This window comes from Scyliorhinus torazame, chromosome 14 (genome assembly GCF_047496885.1).
Source record: "Scyliorhinus torazame isolate Kashiwa2021f chromosome 14, sScyTor2.1, whole genome shotgun sequence".
In the NCBI taxonomy this organism is placed as follows: domain Eukaryota; kingdom Metazoa; phylum Chordata; class Chondrichthyes; order Carcharhiniformes; family Scyliorhinidae; genus Scyliorhinus; species Scyliorhinus torazame.
In genome coordinates this window covers 76606991-76634134 of record NC_092720.1, presented here as the reverse complement: position 1 = coordinate 76634134, position 27144 = coordinate 76606991, and the positions used below count along the sequence as shown (strand labels likewise).

Here is a 27144-nt window from a genome sequence, read left to right as displayed (position 1 = left end):
ATTTTAAAATCCAGCCCAATAATTATAATTAATAGGTGTTTTGAAATCAATTATTTTTTCAAACTTGTTTCAGAGGGCAGTATAAATTAAGTTCTGTTTATGCACTGAGAACAGCATCAATCTACACAGCCCTGGTCGTCATTATTAGCAAGAAACATCTTGTCTCTTATTAATACAGTTATTTCCCCGTATTCCATATTATTTGTGCTACACTGGCACCCGTTTACAATACTGCCTTTGCCACCATCCACACGGGCTCTTTGCAAATTATTAATTTGATGCAATGATTACCAAGTAGATGGTTTAGGAGTTAGTGCTTCAGGTGAAAGAGAATTTTTTTTTTTCCAACATTTTGCCATATTTTGTATGTCAGCCGTAGCTCAAATGATAGCATTCTTGCCTCTTGAGGTTAAAAGATTGCAGATGCAAGTGCCACTCTATAAAATCTCGGCGGACACTCTTGTGCAGTATTGAGGGAGTGCTGCACTGTCAGCGGTCCTGTCTTTCAGGTGAGAAGTTAAACTGAGGCCGAGGCTGCTCTTTCAGGTGGGCATAAAAGATCCCATGACACTAGTGAGAAGAGTTAGAACCCAGTGTAATAAAAGCAAATTACTGCGGATGCTGGAATCTGAAACCAAAGAGAAAATGCTGGAAAATCTCAACAGGTCTGGCAGCATCTGTAGAGAGAGAAAGGAGCTAACGTTTCGAATCCAGATGACCCTTTGTCAAAGCTATAAGAGAGAGAAAGTGGGAAATATTTATCCTGTGGAGTGAGAATGAAAGATGAGTCACAGCCAGGGAGACGGGGTGCTAATAACCAAGAAACCCAGGGAAACGAGGTGCTAATAGCCACAGAAACCACAGGGAAATGAGTGCTAATGGCAATCCCCAGAGAGAACAAAAGGTGTGAAAGGCCAAACATCAGAGAAACTAACATCAGAGGGTAAACTGTGACAGATGTAGATTTGGGGGGAGGGGAAGGGAGAAGCAAAGGGGAGAAAGAGTAAGGAAAGATGGAGGGGGGTGGGTGGGTTTAAATGTATGTAACCGGAAGATGAGATGTTGTTCCTCCAGTTTGCGTTGAGCTTCAGTGGAACATTGCAGCAGGCCAAGGACAGACATGTGGGCATGGGAACAGGGTTTTGTGTTAAAATGGCAAGCAACAGGAAGGTCAGAGTCCTGAATGCGCACAGACTGAAGGTGCTCAGCAAAGCGATCACCCAGTCCGCATTGGGAGCAGCGAATGCAATAGACCAGATTGAAAGAGGTGCAAGTGAAACGCTACTTAACCTGGAATTAGTGTTTTGGGCCTGGGAGTTAAGCATGGGAGAGGTAAAGGAATGGGTGTTACACCTGCGATTGCATGGGAACGTGCCATGGGTGATGGGAGAGGTGTTGGGTATGGTGGAGGAGTGGACTAGATTATCTCGGTACGAAGTCTTACAACACCAGGTTAAAGTCCAACAGGTTTGTTTCGATGTCACTAGCTTTCAGAGCTTTCGGAGCTAGTGACATCGAAACAAACCTGTTGGACTTTAACCTGGTGTTGTAAGACTTCGTACTGTGCTCACCCCAGTCCAACGCCGGCATCTCCACATCATAGATTATCTCGGAGGGAGCGGTCTCTGTGGAATGCTGACAGTGGAGTGAAGGGAACATGTGTTTGGTGGTGGCATCACACTGGAGTTGGCTACCCCACCTTGACCCATTTGTTTTCATCCCATTTCATTTTAACTGTCTTTTACCATTTCTTTCTTTCTTGTCTTTCTTTATACATATTTAACCCCCACCCCCCATCTTATCCACCTTTCCTTACCCTTTCTCCCCTTTGCTTCCCCTTCCCCTCCATCTACATCTGTCACAGTTTAGCCTCTGATGTTAATTTCTCTGCTGTTTGGCCTTTCACATTTTTGTTCTCTCTGGGGACTGCCATTAGCACTCTTTCCCCCCTTGCTTTCTGTGGCTATTAGCACCCCGTTTCCCTGGGTTTCTGTGGCTATGACTCATCTTTCATTCTCACTCCACAATATAAATATTTCCCACTTTCTCTGTCTTATAGTTTTGACAAAGGGTCACCTGGACTCGAAACGTTAGCTCTTTTCTCTCCCTACGGATGCTGCCAGACCTACTGAGATTTTCCAGCATTTTCTCTTTGGTTATAACCCAGTGTTCTGGCCAATATGTATCCCACAATCAATGTTAAAAAACAGATCATCATATTGCTGTTTATGGGATGCTGCTGTGTTTGCTACATGATAACAGTGATTCAAAAGTACCTCATTGGCTGTAAAAGATTTGCGATGTCCAGTGATTGCGAAGGGAGCTATATGAATGCAAGTCATTTTTTTTCCTCCCCCATTCTTATAAAATTCACATAAAACAACTCTGATATTTATGAATGGAGCTTGATTTTTTGCAGACCCTGACATTTAAATTTTGGTTGCTTTTATGTGAGAGCATATTCTGCAACGAGGCAAGAAACCATCTCATTGAATGGGGCACAAGGGAATTGTCGGCTTCGTTTCCAACTCTCAAAACATAAATACTGCTTTGTGAATGCGCCAATTATCAAGTACTGGCAATGAAAGTGGGCAGTTTGAGCCCATTGTAATCTTCATAACCATCCTTTTGAACAGTTTCAACAGAGCTATTCATTGTTTGTAAAGACTTTTGAAATCATTCCTCTACTTTGTAAAATTAGGTCATGCCTGGCTGTTTGTGCCTTCGGCTTGTATTTTGTACGGTGGAATCTTTTGACATGGAAGGCAAAAATCACTGACAGTATGTCATTAAATCCTTCAATTTATTTTGATTTCTACTTTCTCCACCGTACTTTCTCTCCCCACCCCCTCTCTCTCTCCCCCCCTCTTTCCCTCCCCCCACTCAGCCGCTCCACATATGCAGAACAGAATTTAATCCTGCTTCCCCCCTGCTTTCCCCCCCCCCCTTCCCTCCCCACTCTCCGACATATCCAAAGTGAGTTCTGAGTATGGGTAGTCATTAAATCAGGCTTGAGGGTGCTGGGAGGGGCTCCCTCACCACCTCCCCCATTGTCAATTACAACCCTTTGCTGGGAAATAAATGCCCAGATAAAGACCTCATCCCACCACCATTTGTATTCAACCAGTGGCTGGTGATGTGGGGATGATGGCGTTGGACTGGGGTGTGGCACAGTATGAAGTCTTACAACACCAGGTTAAAGTCTGGCAATGCAGGAGATTGATAGGTTTGCTTGTGGCCTAGGTTGTATGGAGCAGGCGGGGGTGGATATGCTTTGTTCAAAAAGCACTCAGTGCCTTATTGAGGAACCTGGTTTTGGGAAAGGAGGAGAACTGCACGAAGCAACCCCACCACCATCTTTTCCCCAACATCCTAAATTCCCCCCATTAATGGTAAACTCTGGTCAAGTTCCAAATCTCTGACATTGCTGGCATTGCTATTGGAGATTGGCGGACAGCTCCTGGGAGTAGGATTTCCACCCTAATGGGGGAGGTGCAGCAATTTAATGTTCTTTGTGAAGACATGCACTGCAACAGCAGTTCCCACTGCCAATTAGGGATTTAATCCTCTCTGACCTTCTAAGGATCGGACAGGTAGGGTTTAATCAATTTTGGTAGTGGATGCCAGACCACCCTCGGCCACAAATTAAGTTCTGCCCACTGAAAGAGAAATGGAAGTTGATGGTCCAGTTTTACTAATCAAAAGTTTTACTGAAGAATTTAGTCAGCCAACAAAGCTTTGAAAAAAAGTGGGTTGACCCAAGACACACAAAATATTTAGGACTAGATTTTACAGTCCTCTGCCAATGTGCTAGGAGGTGGAAGGCCTCATGAAATGCAGCCCGTTGCCCGCATGCAGTCTTTTAACCCACCCACCCCCGATCTGTCTCTCACTTAGTGGATGCAGTGGAGGTGTTGGATGACTCTTGAGCTATTGAGGTCCCTGAAAGTGGCCAATTAAGTGCCCTCGCCTCTCAAAGGTCATGTTTATTGTAGAGGAGCCAAGCCAAGCGGGTAGACTGGCAGCTTTAATTGATGATTTGGCATCAGGCCAGAACAGTGAAGACCTTTTTTGGGTAATAGGTCCCCAGTGCGCAAAAGAGGCAACCCACCCCAACCCCCACCCACTAGGTTGTACACCCTCCAAATGCTTCTGGCCTCTAAATCCAACCGCTAACCTCCCTCACCCAACTGACGGGACTGAAGGCCTGATCCTGCCAATACCCTGGACTTAAATTCAGTACAGCTTCCATAACCTCCCCTTCTTTGGGTCCTGACTGTAGTCTCAGCAGTAGCCACCATTCAAAACTGGTGTGGTAGGGACTACAATCCTTTCTGATTGGCCGGCAGCTCTCGAAGATGTGACTTCCTCCCCAGATGTGGATGGGGCTCATTGCTGAGCATAAAGTGCTTGTGCGGCATCTGGCCTTGTTGTGGGTGGCCACCTGACCAACTTTTATCTTGGGGGGGGGGGGAGAGGGGGGGAAATGCGGAGTGTTGTGCAGGCGACAAGGTACCCCCTAAAATCCAGTCCATAGTTTCAACGTAAAAGTTTGAGATGTTGGTTCAATGTATAAGCTCAACTGGATCAAGGAAAGTAGTAATTTCTGTTTGTGTTGTGCTGTAATGCAGTGTTTTTTTCCCGGAACCCACTTTTGAAAACTGGCTGACCTTTGGGATCCACGATGGTTGAGCGTCACGACTCACGCCGCCTGTCTTTCATGATTCGTGCCATGTTCGCTTATCTTTAATGCATCTGAGGAAGGAGCTGCGCTCCGAAAGCTAGAGATTCGAAACAAACCTCTTGGACTTTAATCTGGTGATGTAAGACTTCATACTGTGCCCACCCCAGTCAACCACCGGCATCCCCACATCATATCTTTAATGCGAAAGCGAAGCCTGCTTGATCCTCACGACCTCACTTGAATCACGTTCAAAGGAGGAGAGGGCAATGTGCATATCAGGTGCAGACTTCAGCCAGTTCCATTGTGCCATCTTCAACTTTATGAGAACAGAAAATCCAACCTTGCATATGTTTGTCGTTGTCAAGGGCAATAGCAACAAAATGCTTGTTTTACTCAGCACTGGATACTCCTTGGAGGTGCTACTGCAGAATGCTGACCACCTAATGGGCTTTTGGCATGTTTTTAATGTGGTAACTCAGTTCAGATAGAGCAGTGTAGTCTTTCAAATTGGAGTCAGCTGCAAGTTTAAAAACAGACCCTGGAATCTCAATCCCGAAAGGAATTTTTCTCCCACCACTTATCTTTTGAAATCTGAAACTTCTCCTCACATTTGCCAGTACTCCCACCACATAACACACGTTGGGCTTTGCATCCTCACTCAGGAGGCACACAGCCTCATTTATTTTCATTTAAAAGGTGGCAGCGGCCACCATTCTCAATTTAAGAGGTGGTTGCGGCCATTGGACGCTTCTCGCACTATTATGGCCATTGCGGGAACGGAGCAGCCGATCGCTCCGCAACCCACCCAACACCCATCTGCGACCAGCATGATGAAAAGCTCTGCTGTGATGGAATGCAGGATGTTGTTCTTCTCTATTTTGTACTGACTTAAAAGAGAATTGAGGCATTAGTTTTATGTGGTGACTATTAATTTTGGTGTGCTGACAGGGCTTCTCACAATGTTGAAGGTAGAATACTGAACTGTAGCATAAATAGATCCACTGTCATTTTACAAAATGTAACGGTTTTTAATAATTGACACATGGTTATCAAGAGGTCATTTCTAGTTTCGGAATATTTTCTTGGAAAATTTCAGGTAATATTAGACCAGGAGGGTTAAAATTGAATCATTGTGATTAATTTTGCTATGTGCCCTCTCCTCTGGTGAATGTGTCAACTGCTAGCAGCACTTCTGTGTTGAGAGGGAAATGTTGCATAGATTTATTTTTGCATTATACATGGCAGCTGAGGACTTTGCTCAGACATGTTCTGTTTACATTGTGCATATCAATTGCGCACTGATGAGCTAATTGATGTATATTTTGGCATTTGGCAAATGCTTTAAAATCAGCTAATCTCTTGTGCTGACCATGCAACATTTTGGGGGACCAGAAGGGAGAATTGTGTATTTTGTGGTCTGAGCAGAATTCTCCACCATCACCAGGATGCCCCAGGTCTGGTGGGTAATAGATGGCATGTATGCCGCCTTACACATACCGGGTGATCCGGGAGCGCCCTTCATTAACAGGAAGAGGTTCCAATCCCTAAACGTCCAACTTGTGTGCGACCACCACCTCAAAATCATGCATGTGTGTGCAGCTTCTCCAGGAGTGTGTATGACGGCTACATTCTGGGCAGTCGGATATCCCCAGCCTCTTTAAGGGACACCCCAGGGTGACTGGTTGACACTCAAAAGCACCAAGGAAAGGTCCCCTTCCATCAAGGACATGTCCCCCAGCAACCTGGGCATTTTCCCGATGGTCCCCCCCCCCCCCCGCTCCCAGTGCCCCCTCACTGATTGTCTATTTGCTCAGCCCGCCATGTTCTGCCACTGCTTCTAGGTGTTTCCCCGAGATGCATATCAGAGGTGGGCAGCCTGCTGCTTACCATGTCCATGGCCTTTGATATCCCTGGCAGGCGTCCTCTGGATTGCCTTGGGCTGGATGGCCCCGTCTGATTTTGCGGTGGCACATGACTTGCCATTCTATTCCGCATGCTGACCCTGCGATGCACCATTGTCGGGGGTGGACTGTGGAGAGCTGGTGTCCACCGTCATCACCCATTATGGAGGCTCTGGGTCGCCTCCAAGGCTCCCCCCTGTCAATTTGTGCCTGTAGGGCTCTGTGGGACAGGATGGAGGGGTAGGTCGATTGAGCTCTGGGATGCCCCTGGGACGGTCCTCAGCAACCGGACATGCTCTGGAGCTCCCCAGAAATGTCCACCTGAAACAGGAACCAGCTCCGCAGCGTCCCAGCAAGGTCCATCTGAGAATGGGACACATCCCGCAGAGATTGGGACATGCTCCGCAAATCCTCAGCAATGCCCTTCTGAGACGCATATGCTCCCCAGCACCATGGAAAGGTCCCCTTCCACCAGGGACATGTCCCCCAGAGACTTGGGCATGCTGCCGAGGTGGTCAGCCACGGCCGTCACTGAATGAGCAACGCCTTCTACACCACCACCGCTCATGCTGCTGATGTCATGCTCCAGGGTTTCCACTGCGGTAGCCACTTGAGCAGTGTTGGCCTCGGTGCCATGTATTGCTGGCACAATCTCCTGCGCCCGTAGCCTTTGGGCCTTCTCCATTTGGCAATGGATCCTCTTGGCTGCATCAGCTCTCGGATAGCCTGGTCCAGGGGCTCAGCATCTGACTGGGACTCAGTTAGGTCCTGGGATCCAACAGATCTCCAACTGCTGTCTCCCCTGGACGTTCCTGCCTCCACCTGTGCGGTGCTCACCAGATTGTGCCCCAGAAGCCGATCCACTACTTTCGGCCACTGAGGTGTGTGTCCCTGCGCTGGTGGAGGGTGGGGATGACAGCAGTGATGGTGGCATTCTTGGAGCTCTCGAGGTGTCTTCCGAGGTGCTCTCATGGGTGACATGGGGGTGGCCACCCTGTATGGGCCAGCGACTTTGGATCGAGATCCTGCGGGAGATTGGACATGTGGTCAGTTGAAGGAAAGGATCATCATCCTTTCGTGAACAACTCACATGCGGCATGTCATCTGGGTGGGGACTGGTGGATACTCACCTGTGCGGCGTAGGCCAAACTCTACGCCAATAACGGATCACTTCTTCTGCAGGGACACAGAAGGAGCATTGTGAGCCACACGCTTCATGCATTGTGGAGGGGAGGGGCATGGCGGGGGACAAGCGGATGCATGCCAGGGTGTGCTGTGGCACGTGGTGTTTTGCTGGGGGGGGGGGGGGCTCTGGTGGGTGGCTCGAGGCACAATATAGGCGAGGGCCTGCAGTGGTAGCAGGCGGTCACTGAACTCAGCCGTACTGCCCGGCGAAGGTGGTTGTGCTTCCTGCGTCACTGGGTGGCAGTCGTCCTGGTGACACTCCCTGAGCTGGCGGTCGCTGTCACTGCCTCCCAGGCGGCACTGGCCGACCTGTGGCTGATCCTCCGAGCCCCGTGGGGAACAGTATATCCATCTGGACTTGACCGCATCTATCAGTCTGACCAGAACGGCATCCCCGAATCATGGAGCTGGTCTACGCGGTGGCATGGCTATGTGCTGTCTGGGGTTTGATTTAATTGCTGCTCCCCCCTCTTAGTGGGGGGGGGGGGGGGGGGCGGGCTTGAGAGCGCGGTCCTGGTGGGACAGTCATTTCCAGCGTGAAGCCTGTGCCCTAATGAACATTAGATACCGGTGATGGCCTCACCAGGTCAGCTGTCGGCAAACACCCTTTAAAAAGTTTTGTGTTAAATCACGCCCAGAATGGGGATGTGTGGTAATACCAGGTATTGCGGTACCTGAGAGGTGGATGACCATTGGTTAGACCCAGGAGTCTACCATTGGCTGTTGTACGTAGCTCCGCCCTGACAGGCGGAGTATAAGAAACGGTGCCATCCCAGCAGCCTTCACTTTCTGTATCGAAGCTGCTGGGGAAGAGTTCTAGCAGATGAAAGCCTTCAGTTATGAATCACTTTGTCTTGAAAGTAATTGATTGCGCATCAGGATGCAATCTCAATAATCGTATTCCAAGGATATTTGCAGAGGGATGTTTTTATTCACTCCTTTAGAAGAGGTCAGTTCTTCTTGAAGTCGTAAAATCCTTGGAAATGCTGGGTTTTCTCTCTCTCTATTCTTCATGTAGAAAAGAGTTAGGTGGGAAGTGGTTTAAGACATGATCAGTTCCAATTACTAAGGCCAGGGTTTCCCAAACTGTGTTCCATTGAATGTATCCAGATGGTCCACGGCAGGCTGATGTATAGAATTTGAAAAATGCTATCGAGTTGCTTATCCAATCAGAGGCTGGTTTCTCCCTCCATTGGATGATGATTGGCTCACTAGTGAGCCTATGTGCAGCCAATACAATGAGAAGGCAGCCTCTGGTTGGACAAGTTGGAAACAGTGGTAAAGTTAAAAAAACAAATGTCCAGGTCAGGAAGGGAACGAGGAAGTGGGCAAACACGGAGCTGGGTAGGCAACAGCCATGGGATGGGAGGGGATGAGGTGAGGGGATGGCAGCTATGGGGTGGAAGGGGAAGTGGTGTTGGAGCCAGAGAGGAAAGGAGAGAAAGGTGTGTATGTGAGAGAGAGAGAGGGTTGAGAGCATGCGTGTGTCTACTATGAGAATCCAGCTCCCCAGCAGCACTCCCAATATCAAACAAATTTGTGCGCAAAAGAAACAGCAGCACTCACATTAAAAATTACAAAATGAAAGTATGACTCAAGTACTTGGTCGGATAAGAAAACTTTTTAATCATAATCATAGAATTTACAGTGCAGAAGGAGGCCATTTGGGCCATCGAGTCTGCACCGGCACTTGGAAAGAACACCCTACTTACACTCCACCCTATCCCCGTGACCCAGTAATCCCACCTAACCTAAGGGCAATTTATCATGGCCAATCCACCTAACTGCACATCTTTGGACTGTGGGAGGAAACCGGAGCACCTGGAGGAAACCCACGCACACACAGGGAGGACGTGCAGATTCCGCACAGACAGTGACCCAAGCCAGGAATCAAACCTGGCACCCTGGAGCTGTGAAGCTACTGTACTAACCACTGTGCTACCGTGCTGTGGTAAACCACTGTAGTATATAATATGTGTATTGTGGTAAACTGCTACTGTATTACATGTAATGTGGTAAACCACTGCCTGATGGCTCCGCCTCCCCTCGGGCTTGGTATAAAGGTGGCTGGTCTCAGCCTCTGACCCAGTTTGGGATCAGAGGCCAGGAGGCTTTCTGTTTAGTTTATTAAAGCCTCAGTTCCATTCACTACTCGTCTTGTGTTCATTGATGGCACATCAATTTAATAAACTAAACTTCTAAGATGAATTCATCGCTCGAGCCTGATCGCCTGGAGCTGGACCCACAGGCAGCCGACATCACTGCGACATTCGAGCACTGGCTAAACTGCTTCGAAGCGTACCTCTGATCCTCCACCGAAGACTTTTTTTAAAAAATAATTTTTATTAAAGGTTTTAAAAAATATCAACAACAAAATGAGAAAGAAAAAAGAACCCAACAGGGTTAAGTACAAAACACAATCTAAAAAAGCAACCCCCAAACCACCCCCCCCCCTGTACATAAATAATAAATTAACATTAACACCCCGAATTAACACAACAGGTGTATACACCCCCTCAGACCCTCCAGTGTAAATAACATAAACAAAAATAAAATAACCCCCCCCCCCCCCGACCCCCCGAGCTGCTGCTGCCATTGACCAATGTCTATCGTTCTGCCAGAAAGTCTAAGAACGGTTGCCACCGCCTAAAGAACTCTTGTACCGACCCTCTCAAGGCGAATTTCACCCTCTCCAATTTAATGAACCCTGCCATATCACTGATCCAGGATTCCACGCTTGGGGGCCTCGTATCTTTCCACTAAAGGAGAATCCTTCGCCGGGCTACCAGGGACGCAAAGGCCAGAATTCCGGCCTGTCCTCACCCCCAAAGAACCGGCTCATCCTTGTCCCGGTCATGTGTGCCTTGTGCAGCTACTTAAACTGTATGAGGCTGAGCCTCACGCACGATGAGGAAGAGTTCGCCCTCCCTAGGGCATCTGCCCACGTCCCCTCTTCGATCTCCTCTCCCAACTCCTCCTCCCACTTACCTTTCAACTCCACCACCGAGGCCTCCTCCTCCTCCTGCATCACCTGATAAGTTTGCGAGATCTTCCCCAATCCCACCCACCCCCCCGAGAGCACCCTGTCCTGTACTGTGTGTGGCAGTAGCCGTGGGAATTTCACCACCTGCCGTTTGGCAAACGTCCTTACCTGTAAGTACCTGAAGGTGTTCCCCGGGGGGAGCCCGTACTTCTCCTCCAGCTCACCCAAGCTCGTGAACTTCCCGTCCACAAACAGGTCCCCCAACTTTCGTATCCCTGCCCTGTGCCACCCCGAAAATCCTCCACCTGTTCTTCCTGGGGCGAACCGGTGGTTCCCCGTAATGGGGTCCACGCCGAGGCCCCAACTTCCCCCTATGCCGCCTCCACTGCCCCCAAATTTTGAGGGCTGCCACCACCACCGGGCTCGTAGTATACCTCCTTGGAGGGAGTGGCAGCGGTGCCGTTGCCAGCGCCCCCAGACTCGTACCCACACAGGACGCCATCTCCAGCCTCTTCCATGCAGCCCCCTCCCCCTCCATCACCCACTTGCGCACCATCGTTGCATTGGCGGCCCAGTAGTACCCACAGAGGTTGGGCAGCGCCAGCCCCCCCCTATCTCTACTCCGCTCCAGGAACACCCTTCTCACCCTCGGAGTCCCTCGCGCCCACACAAACCCCATTATACTCCTGTTAACCCGCCTGAAAAAAGCCTTCGGGATAAACACGGGGAGGCACTGGAACAGGAACAAAAACCTTGGGAGCAACGTCATTTTGATTGACTGCACCCTACCCGCCAAGGACAGAGGCAACGCGTCCCACCTCTTGAACTCCTCCTCCATTTGCTCCACCAGCCTTGTAAAGTTAAGCATATGCAAGGCCCCCCAGCTCCTGGCCACCTGGACCCACAAATATCTGAAGCTCCTCGCCGCCCTTTTTAGTGGGAGCTCGCCAATCCCCCTCTCCTGGTCCCCTAGCTGAACTACGAACAGCTAGCTCTTCCCCATATTGAGCTTGTACCCCGAAAAGTCCCCGAATTCCCTAAGGATCCTCATTACCTCTGGCTTTCCTCCAACCGGGTCCGCCACATACAGCAGCAGGTCGTCCGTATAAAGCGACACCCAATGCTCCTCCCCACCCCGCACCAACCCGCTCCAGTTCCTCGACTCTCTCAGTGCCATAGCCAGGGGTTCAATCGCCAGTGCGAAGAGCAGGGGGGACAGGGGGGACCCCTGTCTTGTCCCTCGGTGCAACCGAAAGTACTCGGACCTCCTCCTATTTGTGGCCACACTCGCCATCGGGACCTCATACAACAGCTTAACCCACCTGACAAACCCCTCCCCAAACCCGAACCTCTTCTGCACCTCCCACAGGTACCGTCACTCTACCCTATCGAAGGCTTTCTCAGCATCCATCGCCACCACTATCTCCGCCTCCCCCTCCCTCGCCAGCATCATGATAACGTTCAAAAGCCTCCGCACATTCGCGTTCAACTGTCTCCCCTTCACAAACCCCGTCTGGTCTTCATGGATGATCTGCGGCACACAATCCTCAATCCTCGTGGCTAAGACCTTCGCCAGCACCTTGGCATCTACATTTAGCAAGGAAATCGGTCTGGAAGACCCACATTGCAGGGGATCCTTGTCCCGCTTCAGGATCAAGGAGATGAGTGCCCGGGACATCATCGGGGGTAAAGCCCCCCCCCTCCCTTGCCTCATTAAAGGTCCTAACTAACAGCGGGCCCAACAGGTCCATATATTTTTCATAGAACTCGACTGGGAAACCGTCTGGCCCCGGTGCCTTCCCTGCCTGCATGCTTCCTATCCCTTCGATCAGCTCCTCCAGCCCAATCGGGGACCCCAGTCCCGCCACCAGTCCCTCTTCCACCTTTGGAAACCTCAATTGGTCCAGGAAACGGCCCAGCCCTCCCTCCTCCCGTGGGGGCTCGGATCGGTACAATTCCTCGTAGAAGTCCCTGAAGACCCCATTGATGCCAACCCCACTCCACACCACGCTCCCTCCCCCGTCCTTAACTCCCCCGATCTCCCTAGCTGCGTCCCGCTTCCGAAGCTGATGCGCCAGCATCCGGCTTGCCTTTTCCCCATACTCGTAGACCGCCCCCTGGGCCTTCCTCCACAGCACCTCCGCCTTCCTGGTAGTCACCAGGTCGAATTCGGCCTGGAGGCTGCGCCTCTTCCTCAACAATCCTTCCTCAGGCTCTTGCGCATACCTCCTGTCTACCCTCACCATCTCCCCCACCAGCCTCTCCCTCTCCCCCCGCTCCCTCCACTCCTTGTGGGCTCTAATGGATATCAGCTCTCCCCTCACCACTGCCTTCAGTGCTTCACATACCATCCCCACTCGGACCTCCCCGTTGTCGTTGGTCTCCAAGTACCTCTCGAAACTTCCTCGGACCCGCTCGCTCACCTCCTCATCCGCCAACAGCCCCACCTCCAAGCGCCACAGCGGGCGCTGGTCCCTCTCCTCCCCCAGCTCCAAGTCCACCCAATGCGGGGCGTAGTCCGAAATGGCTATTGCCGAATACTCTGTATCCTCTACTCTCGCTATCAGCGCCCTACTCAAAATGAAAAATTCGATTCGAGAATAAGCCGTATGGACATGTGAGAAGAATGAAAATTCCCTAGTCCCCGGCCTTGCAAATCTCTAAGGGTCTACCGCTCCCATTTGGTCCATAAATCCCCTCAACACTCTAGCCGCCGCCGGCTTCCTACCCGTCCTAGACCTGGAGCGGTCCAGTGCCGGATCCAACACCGTGTTAAAGTTTCCCCCCATTATCAGGCCCCCCACTTCCAAGTCTGGGACCCGACCCAACATACGCCGCATAAAACCCGCATTGTCCCAGTTCGGAGCATACACATTGACCAGTACCACACTCTCTCCCTGCAACTTACCACTTACCATTATGTACCTACCGCCATTATCTGGCACAATGCTCGACGCCTCGAATGACACCTTCTTTCCCACCCCTCGATTTTTGGCAGCTAGCCCCGAGTGAAACACCTGACCTACCCACCCTTTCCTCAGTCTTACCTGGTCTGCCACCTTCAGGTGTGTCTCCTGGAGCATAACCACATCAGCCTTGAGCCCCTTCAGGTGCGCGAAAAGGCAGGCCCGCTTAACCGGCCCATTCAGTCCCCTTACATTCCAGGTTATCAGCCGGATCAGGGGGCCGCCCGCCCCCCTCCCCCGCCGACTAGCCATGACCCCTCCTCGGCCAGCCACGCGCCCACACCCCACACCCGGCCCGTTCCCCACAGTGGTATATCCCCGTCTCGACCCCCCCCACTCGCTTCAGCCCCTCCTTGACCTTAGCAGCAGCAACTCAATCCCCCCCCCAACCCCCCCCCGGCTAGGACCCGTCCTAGCTGGTTTACTCCCCCATTGCACTTCCGCATGTCAGCTGACTCCTGCTAACCCTGGCCACTCCCGCCTCCCCTTCGACTCCTCCCATTGTGTGGCACACCCTCCTCTCCCGCTCCCCATCCACAGGCTCCCCCCCTCCCCCCTCTGTTCTAAGCGAGGGAAACAATCCTCGCTTCCCCGCCCCGCCCCCCCAGTCTTCGGCGCGGGAAAAAAGCCCACGCTCTCCACCTACCAGGCCCCGCCACCAACCAAAACCGTGCCCAACCCGCCCCATCCACCCTCCCCAACCCGAAAGAGAAAAAGAAACCCAAAACAATGCAAAGACCCCCCACTGAACCAAAAATAGGAATAACATATCCACCGCAGTCCCCAATCGCCCATCCCGACCCTCAGTCTGTGTCCAGCATCTCGGCCTGAACAAAGGCCCACGCCTCCTCCGGAGACTCAAAATAATGGCGCCGGTCCTTGTAGGTAACCCACAGTCGCGCCGGCTGCAACGTGCCAAACTTCACCCCCTTCCTGTGCAGCACCGCCTTCGCTCGATTGTACCCGGCCCTCCTCTTCGCCACCTCCGCATTCCAGTCCTGGTATATCCGAACCTCCGCGTTCTCCCACCTGCTGCTCCTCTCCTTGGCCCACGTGAGCACACACTCCCGATCGACGAACTGATGGAACCGCACCAGCACCGCCCGCGGAGGCTCGTTAGCCTTGAGCCTCCTCGCCAACACTCCATGGGCCCCGTCCAGCTCCAGGGGCCCCTGGAAGGACCCCACTCCCATCAGCGAGTTCAACATGGTGACCACATAGTCCCCCAGGTCCAGCCCCTCCGGGAGGCCCAGAATCCGCAGATTCTTCCACCTCGACCGATTCTCCATCTCCTCGAACTGCTCCTGCCATTTCTTGTGGAGCGCCTCGTGCGCCTCCACCTTTACCGCCAGACCTAAGATCTCGTCCTCATTGTCAGAGATCTTTTGTCGAGCCTCGCGGATCGCCACCCCCTGGGCCGTCTGTGTCTCCAGCAGCTTATCAATAGAAGCCTTCATTGGCTCTAGCAGGTCCGTTTTAATCTCTCTGAGGCAGCGCTGGATACCCTCCTGTTGCTCCACTGCCCACTGCCTCCACGCTGCCTGGTCTCCGCCGCCACCATTTTGTCCTTCCTCCCTCCCTTCTTCGGGTTCACCACCACCTTTTTTGTCGCCCCGTTCCTAGTTAAAGCCATATACTGACGGGGCTATTATTAACTCCTTCCCACACCGGGAAACGTTGAAAAAGTGCCCTTGGGGGCCCTGAAAAGAGCCCAAAAGTCCGTTTTTGCGGGAGCCGCCGAATGTGCAACTTAGCTCCCCATAGCCGCAACCAGAAGTCTCGAGAGGGAATCCTTTTGGCAGTGTTCGCTTCACCAATCTGCCCCAAAAAGTCTGTGGAAACTCCTGAAAAAGGTCTGAGAGTCCGTTCCAGACGGGAGCTTCCGAATGCGCAACCTACTCCTCCATGGCCGCCACCGGACGCCTCGTCCCCGCTTCTTCAATGGCCTTGGTAGATCTTTTCACAGTTGTTCCCTCTGCTGCTAGAATTCACCTTTAATAAAGGCCCTCAAGTCAGCTTGCAGCCTTTAAGTTTGCCCTTCCCCCACCTGCATGCTGGAAGAGGCTTTGTTTATCCTGCAGTTACAGCCAAATCTTTTACTGTTTCTGCCGGGTCTGGTAACCAAGAGACATACCATTCCTGGGGGACACTGTCGGGGGAATGTTGCAGCCTTCTTCCCACACCGGGAAATGTCCAATGGGCCCCTGAAAAGAGCCCAAAAGTCTGTTCCAAGCGGGAGCTACCGAACATGCGACCTAGCTCTGCATAGCCGCACCCGGAAGTCCCCTCCACCGAAGACTTCACCGACCTCCAAAAGCAGCAGATACTCAACGCACTGGTGAGCCCGCAAGTTTTCCTTCTCCTCAAGGATGCCCCCCTCGTATACGGAGGCGATAATGCTGCTGAAGGGACAATATGTAAAGTCTGTAAATGAGGTGTATGCTAGGCACCTTCTTGCCACGAGGCGAAAACGCCCTTTGAGAATCACAAGCCGAATTCCTGCGTGCCTTGCGGGTACTAGGCTGGAACTGTGCTTGCCAGGCGGTATCGGCTACCCAACATACGGAGCTGTTGATAAGGGACGCCTATGTCACAGGCATTAAATCGAACTACATCTGCCAGCGATTGCTAAAAGGGGGTACACTCGGCCTCCCAGAGACAGTGCAGCTCTCAAACCCACTGGAGGTGGCCTTCCAGAACATGGAGGCCTACACCTCTGACCACGCGGCACCCTCGTGGACCTCGTGGGCGCCGCCATCATCTGACTCGAGTGCGGCGCAAGCCTGTGCCGCACAGCAGACCGCCAATGCCGGAAGCCCAAAGTGCTACTTTTGCGGCCAGGGTAAGCATCCCAGATAACGCTGCCCTGCACGGAACGCGACTTGCAACGGGTGTGTGAGGAAGGGCCACTTTGCGAAAGCCTGCCAGGCCCGATCTCTCCCTAAAACTCCTAGGGGCAGCAGCGTTGCCTGCTGCCTGTCGGGGCCGCCCCCAACTGCCGCACCACCCACCATGTGCGACCCATGGTGCCGCCATCTTCGATTTCGCCCGCCACGCGTGACCTATGGGGGCCGCCATCTTTGACACCATCTTGTACTCCACCCGCCACGCGTACACCATGGGGGCCGCCATCTTTGATCCCATCTCCGATGCCACCCGCGACCCATGGGGGCCGCCATCTTGGGACCACTCCGCAGCCTCCCGGGAGCCCTGCTCACCCGGTTGAATGCTGGCCGCCGCTACCTCCGACCGGCCCACCCACCACTTTCCGAAGCTCGCCTCCATCACACTCAACCAGTCCCGGCCGCATCACCTCACAAAATCTACGATGACCGTCCGGATCAACGGGCACAAGACGGCCTGCCTTTTCGACTCCGGGAGCACAAACAGCTTCATACACCCAGATACGGTAAGGTGCTGCTCTATCCCAATTTTACCCACGACCCAGAAAATCTCCCTGGCATCCGGATCACATTCAGTAGAAATCCGGGGGACCTGTGTCGCGACCCTTATTGTACAAGGTGTAGAGTACACTAACTTTAAGCTCTGCGTCCTTCCCCATCTCTGCGCTGCCCTATTACTGGGGCCCGACTTCCAGTGCCGCCTCCAAAGCCTTACCTTAAAGTTCGGTGGACCTCTGCCCCCCCTCACCGTCTGTAACCTCGCAACCCTTAAGATTGGCCCACCCTCGCTCTTCGCTAGCCTCACCCTGGACTGTAAGCCGGTCACTACTAGGAGCAGACGATACAGTGCTCGGGACAGGGCGTTTATCAAGTCGGAGGTCCAGCGACTCCTACGAGAGGGGATCATTGAGGCTAGCCCCTGGAGAGCTCAAGTGGTGGTCGTCACGACTGGGGAGAAGCACCGGATGGTCATTGACTACAGTCAGACCATCAACCGGTACACGCAGCTCGATGCGTAACCCCTCCCCCGCATATCTGACATGGTCAACCAGATTGCGCAGTATCGAGTCTTCTCCACAGTTGACTTGAAGTCCGCGTACCACCAGCTCCCTATCCGAGGACCGCCAATATACTGCCTTCGAGGCAGATGGCGGCCTCTACCACTTCCTCAGGGTTCCCTGTGGCGTCACCAATGGCGTCTCGGTTGTCCAACGAGAAATGGACCGAATGGTTGACCAGTACGGGTTGCGGGCCACGTTCCCGTACTTAGATAATGTCACCATCTGCAGCCATGACCAGCAAGACCATGACGAAAACCTCCAGCACTTCCTCCACCTTGCTAAACTCCTGAACCTCACCGACAATAAGGAAAAATGCGTTTTCCGCACAATCCGCCTAGCCATCCTTGGCTACGTTTTGGAAAACGGAGTCCTAGGGCCCGATCCCGACTGCATTCACCCCCTCCTGGAGCTCCCCCTCCTGGAACTCCCCCTCCCCCACTGCCCCAAGGCCATGAAGAGATGCCTGGGGTTCTTCTCTTACTATGCCCAGTAGGTCCCCAATTATGCGGGCAAAGCCCGTCCACTTATTAAATCCACCATTTTTCCCCTGATGGCAAAAGCCCGCCTGGCCTCCAACCGCATCAAGGAAGATATTGCCAAAGCCGCGATGTACGCTGTGGACGAGTCCATTCCGTTCCAGGTGGAGAGCGATACGTCGGACTTTGCCCTGGCCGCTACCCTCAACCAGGCGGGCAGGACCGTGGCTTTCTTCTCCCGTACCCTCCATACCTCCGCAATTCGACACTCCTCCATCGAAAAGGAAGCCGAAGACATTGTGGAAGCTGTGCGACATTGGAGGCATTAGCCGGCCGGCAGGCGAGTCACTCTCCTCACTGACCAACGGTCGGTTGCCTTCATGTTCATCAATACATAGCGGGGCAAAATCAAGAATGACAAGATTCTGAGGTGGAGGATCGAGCTCTCCACCTACAACTACGAGATCTTGTATTGACCTGGGAAGCTCAATGAGCCCCAGATGCCATATCCCGCAGTACATGTGCCAGCGCACAAGTAGACCGACTTCGGGCCCTCCACAATGACCTCTGTCACCCGTTTTTTTACATTTTATCAAGGCTCGCAACCTCTATCGAGGAGGTCAAGACCGTGACCAGGGACTGCCAGGTCTGCGCAGAGTGCAAACCGCACTTCTATCGGCCAGACAGGGCACATCTGGTAAAGGCCTCTCGCCCCTTTGAGCGCCTCAGCATCGACTTAAAAGGGCCCCTCCCCTTCACTAACCGTAACGTGTACTTCCTGAACATTGTTGACGAATACTCAAGATTCCCCTTTGCCACCCCATACCCTGACATGACCTCTGCCACCGTCATCAAGGCCCTGCACAGTCTTTTCACCTTGTTCGGGTTCCCCACCTCCATCCATAGTGATTGAGGTTCCTCCTTCATGAGCGACGAGTTGCGTCAGTTCCTGCTCAGCAAGGGCATCGCCTCCAGCAGGATGACCCCCGGGGCAACGGACAGGTGGAGAGGGAGAATGCGACGGTCTGGAAGGCCGTCCTCCTGGCCCTACAGTCCAGAAGTCTCCCGCTGGGAGGAGGTCCTCCCCAATGCGCTCCACTCCATCCGGTCGCTCCTGTGTACTGCCACCAACAAGATCCCTCACGAGCGTATGTTTGTCTTCCCCAGGAAGTCCATCTCCAGGGTCTCGCTACCGTCCTGGCTGACAGTCCCAGGGCCCGTCCTCTTCCGGAAGCATGCGAAGACCCATAAATCAGATCCCCTCATCGAGAAGGTCCTGCTCCTCCATGCCAATCCACAATATGCCTACGTGACACATCATGACGGGCGACAGGACACAGTCTCCCTCAGGGATTTGGCACCTGCAGGTTCCCCAGCGACCATCACCACCACCCCCGACCCTACACCGTCTCCCTCCACCACTACCCAGTTACTTCAAGTTCTGGCACCCGCAGGCCCACCGGCGACCATCACCACCACCCCCACACATACGCTGCCCCCCCCCCCCCCCCCAACCGACTCATCTACTGGGTGAAGAAGAGGACAACACGCTCCCGGACGTGCAGGTCTCGACACCGGTGCCCACACCACAGCCGGGACTGAGGCGATCATGGCGGAAGGTCAAGGCCCACGACACACTTGATCTTTAAGTCCACTTCACCCCCAGTGGACTCTTTTTTTAACAGGGGGTGAATGTGGTAAACCACTGTAGTATATAATATGTGTATTGTGGTAAACTGCTGCTGTATTACATGTAATGTGGTAAACTACTGCCTGATGGCCCCGTTTCTCCTTGGGCTCGGTATAAAGGTGGCTGACCTCCGGCACTGCCCCAGTTTGGGATCAGAGGCCAGTCGGCGTTCTGTTTAGTTTTTAAAGCTCAGTTATGTTCACTACTCGTCTTGTGTTCATTGATGGCACATCACGTGCCACCCATAATAAATGTATACATTTAAGAAATAGAAAATATTTTATACATTTGTTTAATGTTTGTACCTATTGCTCAAAAGCAATATATTTTTTGTGGTTTAACTCTTCAACATAATAAGAATGTTTCTCAGGTACTCTTGGTCGGTCGAAAGGGTTCTGTGGCCAAGAATGTTTGGAAACCCCGATTTAGCGAATTAGAGGAATTTTCCAGATTCCTTTCTTCCTGATTGAACTTTAAAAAAAAAAAAATCTATTATTTTGGCTCTTCCAGGAATTGTGCCATATCTTATGAAAAGCAGGTCCCAAAAGAAAAAGATGTTGCCTGCCTTTCACAACCTCACGATGTACCACAGACCTTAATAGTTTTTTCTGAAGTGTAGTCATTGGAACAATATAGGAAGTATGGTAATCTGGTTGAGCACAGCAATGTGCTGCAAACAACAATGATTTATACGTGATCGAACAATCCCTCTTAAATAATCCAAAAGAAAAAGAAAATGCTGGAAATACTGAGCAAGTCTAACAGCTTCTGTGAAGAGAGAAACAGAGACCCAGATATTCCAGTCTCTTTAAACGTCAGAGACCGAACACATGACCCAAGATATGCGTCGGGAAGTTGGAAGTTGGAACTTTTGTTGGGCAATTCCCTCACTCCCCATGATCTTCCTCGAAAGTCTCCAACTCTGAGCAAGACTCAGTGACTTTGGACAGATCGGTGCCATTTTCCTGAATAGTTTCCCAGGAAATATTAGAACAAAACAAACCGAGTGCAACTCCTGGGTAACTACACAACTGAATACAGGTACCCCCCCCCCCACCCACCCAGTCACTCACATCGACCCTCTCTCTCGTCCCACCAACTACCCCGCTGACTACACCCCAATTGTCCCCTGACTCAATCAAGCTACACACCCTCCGATCCAACTACTCTGACCCACCTGCTGTCCAATATACCTGCCATCCAATTAACCTATCGCTCCATGCAGTTACATATCCATCCACCCACCCTATCCATTCACTCATTCATCCACTCACCTAGTCACTAACATTCATGCGAGTCATTTAAATTTACCATAGCCCCCTCAAGAAGAGCGTGTTGTCCTCTTCCTCACCCAGTGTTGTGATGGAGAAGGTGGAATCGGAAGACCTGGCAACAAATGAAGAGCAGCGTTGAGGAGTAGAAACATTTGAGCAGAGCAGCAATCTGGCGATGATTGGCACTCTGTGGAAGATTAATTGATAATGGGCTGGATTCTCCACCCCGCCGTGCCACATTCTGTTTCAGCACGCTGGCAGGATGCTCCATTTTGCTGGCTGGTCAATGGGGTTTCCCATTGTGGGGCAGCCCCACGCCGTCAGGAAACCCCTGGGCTGTCGGCAAAACGGAGCATCCCATTGGCAGAGAATCCAGTTCAATGTTTCGGGTCGATGACCTTTATCAGACCTGGAAGAAGTTAGCGATGGCTCAGATTTAAAGTAATTATAGAGGCAGGGATGGGGTGGGAAGAAAAGAACAAATGGTAAAGTCTCTGATAGGTGGCAGACAGGAGCGACTAAACGATATGATGGCTCAAGGTAAAAGAGGATGGGGAGGCAATTGCGTAGTTGTATTTATCAGAGATGCTCTGGGGACCCAGGTTGAAACCTAACCATCGCAGGTGGTAAAACTAGAATTCAATGAAAATCTGGAATAAACGTCGAATGATGACCATGAGTCCATTGTTGATTGCCATAGAAATCCACCTGGTCCATTCATACCCTTCAGAGAAGGAAATCTGCCATCCTTCCCTGGTCTGGCTTACATTTAATTCCAGACCCACAGCAATGTGGTTCCATCTCGAGTGCTCTCTGAAATGACCAAGTAAATCACTCAGTTCATGAGGGATGGGCAATAAATGCTGGCCCGGCCAGTGACGGCCATATCCCATGAATGAAGAAAAAAATGATGGGACAAGTAAAGAAACAGATGATGTGTCCAGAGGAGTGTTACATGGGAAAGCAATATCATTAGCAACAACTACCATCCAAAAACAAATCCAAAAAACATAAAATGAGGATGATGCCAGGAAGCCCCTCTGGGGAGCTCCATTGGGGAGGGAATTCCTCTGATCTGTGGGAAGAGATTGCACTTGTGCATGTTGTGGGGAAGGAGAGGGGGTTCTCCTTATCTGGAGGAGGGTTGTGGGGTGGTGGATATTTTTTGTTGCAGTTCAGGGCGCCATTTAGACAATGCACCCTGATCTCTGTAGAGCCAGTGTTGCCGATTCTATTGGGGCCTGCCCGGCCAGAGTGCCGGCGTGAGCTATGCCAGGCGATTTCTGCGAGCTGCATACTGGTTTACTCGCCTTAGCCAGCACTCTGTCCAAATAATGGAAAATTTGGCCCAAGGTTTATGTGTATGTTGCATTGCCTGTGGTCACATTGGTCTTGTATCACAATCAGCATTGATTGCTTTTGGAGATGTGAACTGAATCCAGCTGGGGGAAAGCATATTTTAAGACACTTTTAGAGTAATCCAATGACCACGCTGCACCCGAATAGCAGCTGGCCGCAGCGCACTGTGAGCGCCAGAAAACACGCGGTTAAACATGCTCGCTGTGGGACTTTATTCCCATTTAGTTGAATCGAGTCCTCTATATCAGCTGTTTAAAAATACTTAACATCAATGATTTGGACAGTCCCAAACAGAAAAAGTACACACTTGCCCAAAACACAAACACGGATGCATTTCAGAACTTAATTTCGCATTTCCTCCTTAACATCTATTGAATAAACTTATGAAAATCAATAAATATTGCACATTACCCCCATTCTTTCAAAAAAACTCTGATGAAAGGTCACAACCTGAAACATTAACTCTGTTTCTCTCTCCTCAGATTGTGCCAGACTTGTTGAGATTTTCCACCATTTTCGTTTTTAGCTCCCATCCTTCTATTGGTTAAGATTTGTGTTACGGTTTAAACTTAAATGTTGTGTAGATATAGAATGACAAAACTCTTTAAGCTTCAGAAATAATTCAGTCTAAACGTGCAGATGACAATTTTGTTGTCACTTGAATCCTGGTCTTAGATTGCCGCCTAGAACTCCTTGTTACTGGTTAATTTATATAAATATATGCAGTGTTGGTTGTCAGGAGCAGTCCATGCGTCGTCTCCCAAATGTTCACTCGAAGCTATTAATTTTGTATTGGTATGAAGACATTTGCATCATAACAAAAGATATTCAGTTGTTTGCATGAGATTGCAGTAAAAATCTATGCTGAATACATTATGATGCAACAAACCGTTTTGGTGAGCCACGTGCAGATGAGAGGTAATGCATATTTCGCCCAATAGGCATGTTTTTGCTAAAAATCTGAAAATAAAATTTAGTCTGAAGGTGACGGGGAATTGTGAATCCTGCTTCCAGAAAATTCCTTGTTTATTCCAAAATTTTAACGGGGAAGGGACCGAACACCCTGTTTTCATTGAATCAATTAATTTGCCACACAGTCTGGATACCCATTTCAAATAGCTGACAAATTCAAACCATCCAACATAAAACTAACTTGTCTGCATGGACCAAGTGCTACACCATTGTCTGGAACTTGATCACTGACTTTGCTTTAAGAAAATGCCTTCTTGATTTTGATTTTAATTTTTAAATGCAGGCACAGAAATGGCCTATCAGAAAGTGGACCAGAGGTTTCGAGGACACGCTCAAGATCAGGACACTGAAGATCTTCCAGTCACTTCACTGGAGTTAGAGTGGGACATGGAAAAAGAGTTGGAAGAAAGTGCATTCGATGGTTTTGAAGCTGACAATTCGGGCCAGCATCATCTGGGCAACTCCGCTGGGAACACTGATCTTGACTTTGAATTCATGCAGCCTTCAGCATCGCCCCGGGGAAGATTTGCACGCCTAGAAGAAGAGTCTCATTATGTGGCACATACAAGATCAGGACCAAAAGATCATCAGGGCAGTTTTTCTAAAATGGCAAAACTCTTTGTTGCAGGGTTCATTATATTTATTTGTGGTTTTCTAATAGGTTATTATGGACGGAAAAGTAGTTCAAACATTTTGTCAAATAATGCAACAACACCAACACCACCTGCGTCTTCAACTACTGAATCGGATGATGGCGACATCCTCCAGAATATTGTTCAGGCAATTGAAGGCGACAGCATCAGGAACTTTTTCAGGTGAGTGCAACTGTGGTGCTAAATGTTGTATTTGCCAACTTTTTTGCCCCCAAAATAGAGAAAGGAGAAAGTCAAGTTAATGTTTGTTCATAGATTGGCACATTTATAGTTAATGTTATGGACCAGCGTTTAGAAAACTCCAAAGTATATCATGGAGTTCACCTGACCTACAACTATTTATTTATTTTGGTTACGATGAGCACAAGGGCCTGAAAGGCAGGTGTTATTCAACAGAGGCCTTAAGCACATTTAATCAAAAACAACGTTTATTCTACAAATTTAGTTTACATTTTTATCAACAGCCAAAATAAATACCCACACAGCTACAGTACTCTATGTATAACCCTTAATAAATTTCCCCCTTAAGCTGTTCCAATTTAATAACAAGATCCCACAATCCAGAAAACCCCTTTCAAAGGTGTGGCACACAGCACTCAGGACCTGGTTTAGATGATCATGTGTCCTTTCCACAACAGCAGGTTTGAATTTCTTCCAGAAAACAATTATTTCTTTTCAAGTTATCAAGCAGTCTGGAGACAGCTTTTAAAATGTAGATAGAGAGAAAACAAATTTTTTTCAACCTGTGCTGTACAAACCGGTTCAAAGTAAAACTAACTCAAAAGCGAAAGTAAAAAGCCAGCGCCACAGCCCAGCTCCACCCACACAATGACATCACTGAAGCCATGTGATAACACAAAAACTTTTCTTAAAGGGAAACTCCCATGACAGTTAACTTTACTAAATTTAGTCGAAGCTTACTCATGTTCTGATGTTCCTATTTGTGATTTGTGCTTGAGATTTTATATATATATTTTTTTTTTTTAAAATTTGTTTTTCTTCAAAATTTTTCAATAATTTTTACAAACCACTACAAAAAGAAAAACAACGAAAAGAAAACATAGCAATAAAACAGAAAACAACTTAACCATTTAACAACTTAACAAAACAAGGTGGGGTATCTGCCCTTTACAAATGAAATCCATCCACTGCCCAGACCACCCCCCCACCTCCCCCTTCCCCCCCCCCCCCCTCCCCTCTTTCCCCCCCCCCCCCCTCTGGTTTGCTGCTGTTGCTGACCTCCACCTAACGTTCCGCGAGAAAGTCAAGGAACGGTTGCCACCACCTGGAGAACCCCTGCAAGGACACTCGCAAGGCAAACTTCATCCTCTCCAACCTGAGAAATCCCGCCATGTTACTGACCCAAGCCTCCACGCTTGGGGGTTTTGTGTCCCTCCACATTAACAAGAGCCTTCTCCACATTAACAAGAGCCTTCTCCGGGCTACCACGGAGGCAAAGGCCAGAACTCCGGCCTCTTTCGACTCCTGCATTCCCGGATTGCCTGATACCCCAAATATCACTATCCCCCAGCTCGGTTTTACCCGAGTATCCAAGACCTTGGACATAGCCTTTGCGAAGCCTTTCCAAAATCCTGTAAGTGCCGGGTAGCTTGAGATTATATTTGAGGATTTTGTTAAAGGTTAAGATAGTTGTATAGATGAGGGCAGCATGGTGGTGCAGTGGTTAGCACTGCTGCCTACGACACTGAGGCCCTGGGTTCGATCCCGGCCCCGGGTCAATGTGCGTGTGGAGTTTGCACATCTTCCCCGTGTCTGCGTGGGTTTCACCCCCACAACCCAAAAAAGATGTGCAGGTTAGATGGATTGGCCACACTAAATTGCCCCTTAATTGGAAAAAAATAATTGGGAAAAAATACTTGGGTTCTCTAAATTTATTTTTTTTAAAGATACATGTATAAGTGGTATTTAAGAACAGACTGAGTTTTGTTTGTAAATAGATTTTCCGTTATGGTTTTATAAATTAAAAGTATTGTACAATCATTTTCAAATAATAGCCAGAGACTTTATAATTTCTCTGTCACAATAGCAGGTTAGCAGCAGATTCAAAACGATTTATGATTAATTCCTGACAGTGATGTGACCATGATTTTTTTTTTTGTTGCTATTTTTAAAGATATATTTTTATATGATCTTGGAATATGGCTTCCACTGGCAAGTTGGATTTATTCCCCATTGCTAGCTGTCCTGCGTTGATGACAGTGGTAAATCTTCATGAATACACTGCAGTCTCTGTGGTGATGATGCTCCCATAATAAACCCCATGATTTTGCCCCAGTGATAATGAAAAGAACAGATATATATCCAAAGTTAGGATCATGGGGATCTTGGAAGTAATGATGTTTCTGTCATCTTCTTGTTCTTGTCCTTCTTGGCCACAGAGGTTGCAGTTGTGAAAGATGTTGTTAAAATAAAGTTGGTGAGTTGCTGCAGTCCATTCTGTAGGTAGTAAATACTAAATAGTCCGCTATCCGCAGTTCAGTGGTGGTGTGGAGGGAGGACATTGGGTATGTGTTAGCAGTGGCGTCAATCAATTGAACTGCTCTGTCCTTGATCGTATCAAACTTCTTGAGTATTGTTGCAGTTAAATCAATCATCAGGTGAGTAGTGAGTATTTGAATACTCCTGACTTCAGCCTTGTAAATGATGGGGAAATTATTGAGAGTGTTCGGCAATGACCTACATATGCAGCTTGTGCCCTGACCTTGTAATCATGTCGTTGATGTGGCTAGTTATTGGTGATCTGCAGGATACTGTTGTTTTGACAATGGAGGTGTTGTTCCATGGTCCGGAAGATGTTATTGGAACTTATCATTTTGACTTTGTCTGAACATGCATCAAGACAGAACAGCTTTGCTGGCAAATGGCCATGTATTTAAAAACACTGCTGTGCATCAGCTGCTACAGTCTGAATGCATACCCAGACATGTGCTCCCTCTTAAATTTTTAATGTTTAAAAGGTCAGGTAGGAGTGCCCAGTTTAATTGTCTACTTAGCAGTCTGGATGATTTTTGAAAAT

At 49.9% G+C, this 27144-nt stretch overlaps 1 protein-coding gene across 5 annotated transcripts in view; it reads left to right on the top strand.

The window, feature by feature from the left end:
* LOC140389824 (inactive N-acetylated-alpha-linked acidic dipeptidase-like protein 2) overlaps nt 1-27144 on the top strand; it is a 1491575-nt gene that overhangs the window by 575285 nt on the left and 889146 nt on the right. For all 5 annotated transcript variants that reach the window (XM_072474375.1, XM_072474373.1, XM_072474374.1 and 2 more), the window contains one exon: nt 23738-24269. In XM_072474375.1, coding sequence (XP_072330476.1) covers nt 23746-24269 — 524 coding nt within the window. In that variant the 5' untranslated portion in view covers nt 23738-23745. The remainder of the gene's footprint in view (nt 1-23737; nt 24270-27144) is intronic.